General features: G+C 35.9%; 3 protein-coding genes across 4 annotated transcripts; all 3 read right to left on the minus strand.

Moving 5' to 3' along the window:
- LOC109125010 (lysM domain receptor-like kinase 4) lies at positions 3-1,742 on the minus strand (the record flags this gene model as incomplete). The annotated part of the gene is made up of 1 exon (XM_019227161.1): positions 3-1,742. A coding segment is annotated over exon 1 (1,626 nt), but the record flags the coding sequence as incomplete, so codon positions are not given.
- Positions 2,716-4,183, minus strand: LOC104702898 (E3 ubiquitin-protein ligase RNF185-like). The gene is made up of 2 exons (XM_010418820.1): positions 3,979-4,183; positions 2,716-3,717 (listed from the first exon to the last, which is right to left on the minus strand). Exon 2 carries the CDS (start codon positions 3,706-3,708, stop codon positions 3,028-3,030), a length of 681 nt encoding a protein of 226 aa, XP_010417122.1. The 5' UTR covers positions 3,709-3,717; positions 3,979-4,183; the 3' UTR covers positions 2,716-3,027.
- Positions 8,914-11,475, minus strand: LOC104702899 (calcium uniporter protein 2, mitochondrial). Of its 2 annotated transcripts, XM_019228185.1 has the most exons (3): positions 10,891-11,475; positions 9,988-10,080; positions 8,914-9,592 (listed from the first exon to the last, which is right to left on the minus strand). In XM_019228185.1, exons 1-3 carry the CDS (start codon positions 11,452-11,454, stop codon positions 9,227-9,229), a joined length of 1,023 nt encoding a protein of 340 aa, XP_019083730.1. In that variant the 5' UTR covers positions 11,455-11,475; the 3' UTR covers positions 8,914-9,226. The 2 variants fall into 2 exon arrangements, with proteins under 2 accessions (XP_019083730.1, XP_010417123.1); XM_010418821.2 differs by lacking the exon at positions 9,988-10,080 and having other exon boundaries at positions 8,914-9,685.

The raw sequence follows: 11,481 nt of genomic DNA on the forward strand, positions 1-11,481 counted from the left end.
TCTTTCTTCAGTTCAGAAGCTTCTTTACCAGTAACAATCTCCAACAACACAACTCCAAAAGCATACACATCAAGCTTAGTTGAAACTAACCCATGTTCCAAATACTCAGGAGCTAAGTACCCTCTTGTTCCCTCCACGTGTTTCGTCAACACGAAATCTTCGGTCGTTGATCTTGCGGAACCTAAATTACCAATCTTTGCGCGAAACTCGATGTCGAGGAACACATTGTTGCTGCTCAAGTCCCTGTGAACATACGGAGGATCAGCAAAGTTGTGTAGATAGCTAAGCCCCGTTGCTATATCTAAACCGATTTGTAGTTTCTGAGTCAAGCTTAGTAACGATTTCGTCGTGTGGATCCAATCGCTTAAGCATCCGTTTGAAGCGTGTTCGTAGACTAAGTACCACTCTCCTTCATGGAAACAGAATCCAGAGAGACGGATGATGTTAAGATGGTTTAGTTTCGATAACAAGTTGATCTCCTCAGATGCGTTTCCTTCTATTTTCTTGATCATGGCACCATCGCCGTTGATTTTTCCGATGTATCCTGATCCTCCGATCGAGCTAGACGATGTGAAGTCACTCGTTGCTGACTGTAGTTCGTGAAATTTGTAAACTTTCAAGGACTCTACCACCATCCCTGATAGACCATCTAACGGATCGAATTCTTGATAAGACCTAGGCGGTTTCTTGCCCGTGAAGCTATCGAGATTTCTCGTTTCCTCTTGCGTTTTCGGTTTCTTTTTAACCAGACAGAAGATGACTGCACCAGTCACAACCAAAACCAATGCTCCTCCTAAAACTCCGGCAAGAACATAGATCCATGTTTTCTTCGATTTCCCACCGTCCGGCGACAATGGAGGAGAAACCGATGGAGTCGGAGGAGGAGGAGGAGGAGGAGTGAGAGAAGAAGAGTTGGAAACTGAAGGAGGATTCTGTAAAGGAATCAGAATTGTGGTGAAAGGGAAAACTTCAGAGTTGTCAAAAGACATTTGATTAGCTTCTAAAGTTTTGCTCGTCTCAACTCCAAATCTATTGCTGATGATATCCACCGTGTCTCCGAATACCACAGTATAGCTCATCAGATACTTCACACCATCTTCGTTGACCTGTTTAGCCGTAGGACAAGCGCAACGGATAGGAACAACGATCTTCATACCGGGAAGCAAAGATTGAGAGGAAACATTGTTCTGTTTCTCCAAAGCTTGACAAGTCGAAAGCCCCTGAAGAGTGTTGTTAGCAATGGCGAAATACGAATCGTCTTGCTTGATTGTGTAGCTGAGATTGGATTGTGAATTGTCTTTGGAACAAGAACAAGTTAAAGGGATGATGACTTGTTGACCGGAAGGGAATGAAGTTGAAGTTGAGGCGGCATTGAGGGAGGAGAGGACAGATGAGTTGACGGAGAAAAGCGAAGAGATGGAGGAGACGGTGGAGAAAGGAGGAGTCGATCGGAAAATGACGTAAGATTGGCAAGTTCTGTTGAGGCCGTTACAAGAGTAGCCGAAAACAGAGGTTGAGTTGTCGGAAACAGAGCAGTCGGTGGTTGATACCCCGACGTACGGCTGTTGTGCTGTTGCGAAAGTGAAGAGACATAATAAGATGAGGAGATGAAATGGAAACGACATCATCGTTGTTATGTTGCAACGTGTTATGATTGGGTTTATAGGGAAAAAGAAAAAAGTCAACTGTTTCAGGAAACGTCAAATGAACAAAAGTGAGAATTGGTCTCTCTATTGATATGAATTATTGGAGCGGATAACTTGTTATATGATTTTATATTCAACCCATTGAATTTTTTGTTTTGTTTTTTCAGAATTACAAAAAAAGGCTTTGAAGCCGCCAAAGACGACGTGAGAAGATGACACAACAGGGTTTTGCCTTTTTTTTCATCTCGTCTGGTTTTTAATTTCCGACAGTAACTAATCGATTCTGTCTCGTTGCTAATAATCTTAATGACACAGAAATAAAGTCGTCCAAATTGCAGCCACCATACAAAGCACCGACGCAAAATGGGTTGTCTCCCGTTGTATTCATATCAGCGTCTAGTGGGGAAAAGGTTGGTCCTTTCTTGATTTCTCTGTACGACCCAACATTTTGATACCACCAACCAAGGAGGACTCGTAGTATTCAATGGACATTGTTGAGTCACACTCAATATTATAGGAGTTATTCAAGAATGGTAGTAGTAACTGAAGATGCATATGTTATTGAAAAGTTTTTATAAAGTGGTGCAGTAGTTGAGACTTGGTTTAGGCGTGAAGGGTATGAGTGATGCTCTAGAAATCATCCTAACGTTGCTGTTCCAATGTTAGCATCGATCTACAACTATCTAGCAAGTAACGAACACCTATCAAAAATATTGAATAAACACAGAGTGAGGTTGATAGATAAGAGGAACAACACGATGAACAAGTAAGTGATTCTCTAATCTCAGCCAGGCTCAGTCTTAGCAATCCACTACTTGAAATCAAATCACTTGAATAAGCTTAGTCTCGCACATGAATACTCACGAGATCAAAGCAACACACACAGCTTTTCCCTAATAAAGCAGAGTTGTTATAACAAACGATTAAACCGACACTACCAACAGAATCATTCCTAAACCAAGCTCTTCCAAGCCTTCTGAATCAAAGATTAAGCCTTTGATTCTGGATTTTCAGTGTCTGTTCTTCGTTTCTCAATCAGTAATAAAGCAGAAACTATATGGGAAGCTAATGATCCATCAATCAAATATTATAACCAATTGTTATAAGATCTGCAACATTTATTCCACAAGTAGTTTTCACAAGATACTTAGACATAACACAAAAGCAAAAAAATAAAAACAAAAAAAACAAAGGAGTTGTGTGAAAACCTTATAGACTCAACTCGACTCAAGTTTCATCTTCAAAACAAAAAAAAACAATAACAACGTCGAAAATGGCAAACACAGACACTCAGCTATTATGATATTTACATACACAACTTGAAAACAAGTAAGTGACTTTGATTCATACCTGGAATATAAACCAAATTGTGAATTTGTTCTCACCAGCAAAGAAATACCAGCACGCAAACTCCAACAACAAGTAAGAGATTCTTCAGCGTTGCATCGCTTTGGTTTCCTCCACGAGCCATAGGATGATGCTCTTGTCCATGAGTAGGAACTCCACGGAAACCGTTATGGTACCCACCGTAACCCGGTGCTGAACCATAAAACGTTGCATCGGGAAACCCATGGAACTGAAAGTTAAACAAAGAAGGCAACAAACCACCAAACCCCATACTGAAGTTCCCAATTCTAGTAGTCGCCGTTGGCATAAACCCACCCATCAAATCAATACCGTAATTGAAAAAATTACTCGCAGCATCAGGCTGAGGAGGAGGAGGAGCTGCAGTCTCGGGTCTTTGACCCGCTGGTCGGTTAGGAATCCGCATACCCGGATAACGTTTTGATCTCGGGTCAGTTTGGTTCTTGCCTCTACCGTAAAGAGGAACAAGCTTATCGTCTTGAACCACAGCTTTACAAACAGGACATTCTTGAGAATGGGAATGGTGGTGAAGCCATCGGTATAAGCAAGGCCAGCAAAAGAGATGGCCACAGAGAGTGACGATCGGGTCTTGAGCTATCTCGAAACAAATGTTACACTCAAAGTCACCTCCTTGATCATTTGCGCCATTGTTATTATCAGAGTAAGAAGACGTGCTAGTGGATTCTCCATCCACCATCTCAGTGCCCTAAATCAAAAAAAAATATGAACTTTAAATCAAAAACCCTTAAATTAGGATCATTCAGAGCTCAGAGTCAAACAAAATTACCAACTTTAATAAGAAAATTAAATCCAATCCGGACACAAACCCCAATATACCAATTAACCAAAAACCCTAATTTTTCCCCCCCAAGACGATAGAGTCGAATTTGAACAGACGAAGACAAAATCGAATCATAATCAGATCCATGGATCGAAACTAGAATCAAATTGAAGTAGAAAAACTTACCCTTTTCTCGTCGAAAAGGATCAAATTAGATCAGAACAAAATGAAAGAAGGAAGGACAAGATCCCTAAAAAGTAGAGATTTGCACGAAACTACAGAAGAAACCAGACATCGTGGGAACAAAACAAAAAAAACAGAGTCCTACTGTTGTTGGGATGGGAACTGGGAAGAGCTATTTTCTCACTATTAAATTTTTCTCTCTTTTTTTTTTTTGGTCGGATATTTTGATTAATTATGGCCCAATTATTTTGATTTTAAAACTGATTTTTTGATTTTAAAACTGATTTTGGCCTGATTCGATACATTTTAAGGCTAATTTCGTGTCTTTTTCCTATTTGATGACCAATTTTAAAAGTTGGGTTTTGAAAGTTAGTCATTAACAAGATTTTGACATGTATCAAGTTATCAAACTCATATTTTGGCATATATAAAAAATAATATTTAATAGAATAAATTTAATTACAACAAAAATAAAATATTTTGTTTTCAAAAATATTAATAATGTAAGAAGATAATTATCAAAAATTACAAAATTTATAAAAAATACAAAGTTTTTAAAGATAATTACAAGGAGATTTTATATATATATATATATATATATATATTTCATAAACTTCGAAATTATAACATTTATTTTTAATTTGAAATTATTCATTCTACGAAAAAATAAAAATGGGATTAAGAAAAATATACAGTTAATTCTAAATTCTAAATTTTATAAATAATTTATTCAAAAATATTGTTTTCAATTTTGTTCTATTAGTAAAATATTTTTAATAATTTTGTTCTATTAAGGAAAATGTTCAATTTTATAAATAATATTTCAGGATAGATAACCTTTCGAGAAGTGATTGTCGGAACTGTGAGAGGACAAAACACATGGAAAGATCATATGGAATTTGTAGGATCGGTAAACAAGTATTTAAAGCTTCCCGGACTTAACAGACCAGCCGTCGGATATGGATGGGCCAAGAGTAGACGTGAAGCCCACTAAGGAAGGTGGGCCTATGGACATGGGTTCAGTAAGCAAGGTGGCAGTCGGGGCGTTCCAGAAACAAAGGCTATATCATGGTATCAAAAATACTGCCACAAATACATTAGAAAATTTAACATTAGTTACTATCAAAAGATTTTGTGACGTTATAAAAAAGTCTTTAGTTTTATTGGTTGTTGGAACAACCATTTTGAGATAGCTAAAAGACGTGAACATATTCTCTCCACACATGAGGAGGGCGGAGCTGAGGTTCTCTCTATGGTGGAGGAGGTTGGATGCAAGGTTATCTCTCTAAGGGAGAAATGTGGAGGAAGTTGGACGCAAGGTAATCACCCCTTGTGAGGAAGGTGGAGGAGGTTGATTCAAAAATATTGCTTTCAACTTTGTTCTATCGGTGAAACTTTTTCAATGGGAAGACAAATTTTCCTTACTTTTTGAAACCAAATATACTCCTACATTCTCCTTTTTCAGTTTGGAAGATATAAGATTAATATGTTAACCAAAAAAAATGGAAATTAATTTATGCATTTTTTTTTTCTTTCTAATACTGTATTTTAAAATTTATTGTAGTAGTTGTAGATTATTTTATTTTATTTATATTTTCATCTCTGAATTATTTGAGATTCATATATTACCGCTTCTAATTTTCTATTATTTCTTTAATTATGTCAAATTAATATTCTTCTAATTTCTCAACCTTATTGGTTGGTCATAGACCTTTTTTGTGCAAACATAATTGTTACCGTTCGTTCAATTCGAAAAAGAGATAAAAAGGAAAAGATCATCAATCAACCTAATAGTTGGATAAAATAGGCTAATCAAACACAAGCTTACAACAAACATAGATAGATTGTAAAAACATAAATCGTTGTTGATAGATCCATAGGAGCTCGAAGACAGAGGTTACATCATGGTGGGTCAAAGAAACTTCCCCGAATATATTGGGAAATTTAACAGTAGTTACTATCAAAATATTTTGTGACGTTGGAAAATGGTCTTTAGTTTCATTAGTTGCTGGAGCAAGCCACTTTGAGATAGCTAAAAGACGTGAACATGTTCTCTCCACATAGGAGGAGGGCAGAACCGAGGTTTTCTCTATGATGGATGAGGTTGGAAGTAAGGTTATCTCCCCTAAGAGAGGAATGTGGGAGAGGTTGTATGCAAGACTATCTCCCCAAGGAATGAAGGCGGAGTCAAGATTCTCTTCATGGTGGAGGAGGTTGGACGCAAGATTCTCTCTATAAAGGAAAAGGACAGAACCGAGGTTCTCTGCATGGTTGGTCATACATTATTGTGATGTAATTTATTTTTTATTCGAAATATTTTTTGAGTCAACAATTTTAGTGATTAAAGAAACTATGCAAAAGTGAAAGTAAAAAGACTTATAATAGTTGGTTTAATTTGTTCATATAGACATTTTTTAGGTGGTGGTAAATAAAATATTTATAACATATAGTATATCTAGATGTAAAATATACAATTTTATTAGTAATATATATAAAATATTTATAAATAAATATAAATTAGTGTATTATAATAAAAAAAAATTATAAACAATGTACAATAAATTTTAATACATTTTTATTAAATTTAATTTAATTTATAAAATTTTAAATCCGGAGATTGAGCAGGTCCTTATGTAGTTAAACATAAATATGTGATATAGAAAACGCTTTTCTCTCTCTTCTCAATCTTTTAGAGAGAGAAAGCTCTGTTTTATACTTTTCGGCGATTGTTCTCGTCGGTTTTTTGTCTCCGGCTAAGTCCGGTTTTGCCTTTCTCGCCTAAGTGCGAGATGTACTTAGCTTTTGTGGCTATCTTTTTTCTTCTCCTTTTGCAGATTCCGTTAAACCTCTCTTATCGATAAAACAAGCAAAAGCTGAGGAGTGGATTCAGAGTTTTTGGATCTTCTGATTGCTCGATCTCATTCTTGAAGAGAGTAAATCCTCATACCATATATTGGTGACCATACTATTGGCTTTGGATGATGGTTTCTCCTTGGGTTTGTGAATCCTGATGAGTGGAATTCGTGGCTGGTGAAGAACAAATTAGGAGAGCGAAGTTTTGCGACTAATTTGACAATCTTATCTTCTCGCGTCTTCCGGAGTTAATGGATCTGAAGATTTTAAAGCCTCTGTTTCTCCATACTCAGAAGAAAACTGCAAAAAGGATTTGGTGAACTTCGGAGTAAAGCTGAAATCTACTGGAACTTTGTGGTGGAGAGGAGTGATTTTCTCACCGGAATTTTTTCAGGTCATCGGATTTTCAGCTTCGGTGGAAAGACGGTGTTGACTGTTGAGTCGGTCATGTTCCACCACACCTTTGTGCTTTAACACGTGTCTACCACATGTCCCACTCTAGACCTAGCTTCTTTTTGCTGTATCATTTGTATGGGTTTACGTTTGGGCTTTATATTTTGGTTATTTGACTCCGAAAATTCACATTGTATCTCTCTTGTAATCTACCCTTCTTGGGTTAATCAATGAAAATGGATAGCCGACAAAAAAAAAAAAACATAAATATGTACATTGTAGTGTATTTTAGTGTTTTTCCTATTTCAGTGTATTATTTCCTATTTCAGTGTCTTTTAAACATACAATTTAGTTCAATTCTTTTTTGCTAAATTGAACTAAAAAATTGTTATTTTGCTTGTATGCAATGCCACATTTTCATACATATTGGCTGAATCATCATTCGCTATCGACAACTCTGATTTACGCACCAATTTTAGAATTACGGTAAGTTTGTGAGTTATCAAAGCGTTTAGAAAGAAAAATTCACTATACCATTGTTCAAGACGAAAATACATTGAGCATATTATTATGGTTTAAATATGTCATTCTCCCTAATTAAAAAAAATTATAGATTTGACTACCAGAATCATCTACACCAAAATCATATACCGTATAACGTTCGTGCATCTTATATATTCACACCAAAACCTATAGATTTTAGACATTATATTAACTTTATGTGATTATATAAGTTAAACATAACTTTATTATCTATATTATTTCTCCATCTAAATAAAGTTTGAGTCGTGATATTTTTTAGGATAAGAAAGATCTTGGTTAAGGTTGTAAAACCAATAAAATCAACATCTTATTTTAAATAAGGTTAGAATTTTGTATTGAACTAGAACTTTAAAAGTTTTTGGTTTTTTTTTTATTAAAATCTTATGTTATTCAATTTATCATTTTTAAATACTATTCTAATCTAGTGTTATTGAATTTGGAATTTCCTTAAAATCAGTCAAAATAAATTAGAATATCTTCTTATTCAATCATAGATTTATAAAAATCTTATAAAATCCATTGGTATAATCATGATCAATAATAGTTTGTTATCATTGTCTTGGTTTCAGTAGATGTATTCAATATCTTTGCTCAAACCTTGTCATCAAAATGAAAGTTGCCAACATCGGTGAACTTGAACAAAAAAAATTCTCTTAAAATCTACCAACAAAGATCACCAAATGACAAACTACTTTTTCGAATCTCATTGAAATCTATCAAAATCCAAAATTTTCTAAATCCTACAAAATCTTTTAAAATTCTAATTCAATACCCCGTAAAGTTTTTGTGAAGATTTGATGATATATGATAGTTTTGAAAGCCCCTATACAGACCATTTAAGTTTTGTTGAATTTTGTTAACAAAATTGAAACCAAATATTACATCCAACATTAATTCTTTGGATTCATAAGAATGGAAAACAAAAAGTCAATGCTTTAATTTTTATACATAACTCTTATTAAATTTAGACGATGATTTCTTTTTTTTAGATAAGAATTTTAGTACATGTTTTTCGTATTCCCATTACCGCAGAGAATCACGCCGGATTTTATTCGATGTATAACATGACAACAACATTATTACAAACAATTATATCACAGACGCAAGTTTTGCTTTTGTTTTTGGGAATAAGTTTTTTGCAAATAAAAATTTCTATAATATATTCACATTTTCAAACAGTTATTTACACGATGTTAAATTTAAGATCTGTCATACAAAACAAAACAAAACAAAAATTGAAAACAAAAACATATCTCTCCCTGATGTTACATAAGCCGCGATGATAAAAACCAATTCTTTGTATATTTTTTTTTTTAAAAGCTGAAATTATGAGAATACTAACTATTCTCTCTTTTTTCTTTTTCTTTCTTTTTTTTTGGGGGGTAGAATTCTCTAGTTAGGAAAAACATTTTTGTGACAACAACATTGAATCTAAGCATTTTTTCCCCCCTAATCAAAATTTTCAACTCTTGATAGCTCCAAGAATGTTGGAAACATGAGCTGAAGTCTTAGAGCAAAACAGTTTCTTCAGTTCATCATACCTCTCCAGATCAAACTCATACTCGTTCATCAACTTTCTCTGTTTCGCCTCGAACCTGCTTTGGTAAAACCCTTCAAAAGAAGGCTCTTTCGAAGTCCTGAGGAAAAACGCGTAACCAGCCATAAAGTACATGGACGTGACATAGAAACAGATCGGCTCCATCACGTCCCACGAGAGTTCCCAAAAAGTTAGCCTCATGAACCCTGCGGTCTGTAGGATCAAGTAACCAAGACCAGCCCAGAGCTCTTTCCGCACCAAAGAATGCGCTTTCACATCAATCACTGCCTTTTCTGCTTCGAGCTCTTTAAACTCGATTCTCCGTGGGTCGTTTGGGTTATGGATCTTTGGCAAAGGAAGCAGTCCTTCAATGGATTTTGTAACCTGATCAGACACAAAGAGCAAAAGACAAAAACAGAAAATGTTTGGGTAAAACACGACCTCCACCACCTTCTTTTTGAGACACACACAATTAGCACTCAAAAACACACAACATAACACATCTTTATGAATCAATGACTGACTAAGATCTTTTCACCATTGACTAATCTCTCCACATAAACCCTAAACCCCCATGGATCAGATCATCATCTCTATCAATTTTTTTTTTCCATTTGGATTATCCTAATAACCCACCAAGACCATGTTAGTAGAACAATCTAAAGCGTCTCTCAACTCTCTCTCTNCTCTGCTTCGAGCTCTTTCAACTCGATTCTCCGTGGGTCGTTTGGGTTATGGATCTTTGGCAAAGGAAGCAGTCCTTCAATGGATTTTGTAACCTGATCAGACACAAGAGCAAAAGACAAAAACAGAAAATGTTTGGGTAAAACACGACCTCCACCACCTTCTTTTTGAGACACACAATTAGCACTCAAAAACACACACAACAAACACACCTTTATGAATCAATATGACTAGCTATAAAGTCAATCAATCCATCCCCATATCCCTGTTTCTTTTCACCATTTACTAATCTATCCACATAAACCCAACCCCCATGAATCAGATCATCATCTCTATCAATTTTTTCCATTTGGATTAATCCTAATAACCCACCAAGACCATGTTAGTAGAACAATCTAAAGCGTCTCTCAACTCTCTCTCTCTCTCTCTCTCTCTCTTTTGATGATTTTGTATTTTGGTATGAAATCACCAAAAGGGTCTTGACTCAATTGAACCCTAATCTAACCAATGGTTTTTTTTTCTTTTTTTTTTTTTTTTGGATTTAGGAAATTTTTTAAAAGGTTGAGGTCTCTGTAGAAATTGTTCGTCTTAATCACCATCCCTCAAACTTGGGAACCTCCTACGGAACTCTCTGGTAAATAACACAGAGGTTTTTGATTCTCCTGTTGAAATTGGAAGCAAAAGAAAGAGATCCAACCGAAATAAAAATGGTATCAGTTTTCGATATCTTCCAAATAAAAAAAAAACTTTTCGGGAACCTGATTCGAGATTTTAAAATCTCTATCTTATCTCTCCCAAATCAATCAATCAATCAGCTGCATACTCAGAGATTTTCACAAAATCAAAGATGATTTCAGATTGCTAAAACTCAAAATGGTGTAGAAGAAGGAAAAGAAGAAAAGTACCTGATCAGGTCTAAGACAAACGGAATCTCCCAAAACGATGACGTTTGCTGAATCATCAAGCATCTTGGCGATTCTAGATCCTAGATCTGGATCTGAAGAACCTTCACCACAAACGCTAACAAACTCCGAATACGGCATCCAGCTTCTCCCCGTCTCTCTAAGCTTCGATTTCACAATCTCGATCTGCGCCGCTCTAAGCAGCTTCTTCATATCCCCAACCGTAAGACTCGTCTCCGTCTCCGTCTCTTCCTTAACCGGAGGAGCAAGTCCGTCTAATCGAATCCGATCCTTACTCCCATCAATCTCACGGATCTTCTCAATCAAACTCTCACCAACAGGCATCTGCATAATCTCCGGCCTAATCATAGCAGTGTTATGCAAAAACCGCCGCGAAATCCCCATATCCCCAGGCTCCGGTGCGATCCTCGCCGTATCGCCTGAATCATTCGGAACTCTGGTTCGTACGGCTAACGAGGAAGACGAGATACGACAATTCGTAAGACTCTGCGACGCGACATTCGTCATGTTGAAGAGCTTCTTCGATAAAAGCTTCCTCATCGCCATTGTTGTAAAAAAAAAAAAAAAAAAAAA

This window comes from Camelina sativa, chromosome 7 (assembly GCF_000633955.1).
Source record: "Camelina sativa cultivar DH55 chromosome 7, Cs, whole genome shotgun sequence".
NCBI lineage: Eukaryota > Viridiplantae > Streptophyta > Magnoliopsida > Brassicales > Brassicaceae > Camelina > Camelina sativa.

Coding starts and splice junctions, on each gene's coding strand:
- LOC104702898 (XM_010418820.1), bottom strand. CDS start 3,708: ATGGTGGATGGAGAATCCACTAGCACGTCTTCTTACTCTGATAATAAC.
- LOC104702899 (XM_010418821.2), bottom strand. CDS start 11,454: ATGGCGATGAGGAAGCTTTTATCGAAGAAGCTCTTCAACATGACGAAT. Junction 9,686..10,890: donor TTTGTCTTAGACCTGATCAG/GTACTTTTCTTC, acceptor GTGTCTGATCAG/GTTACAAAATCCATTGAAGG.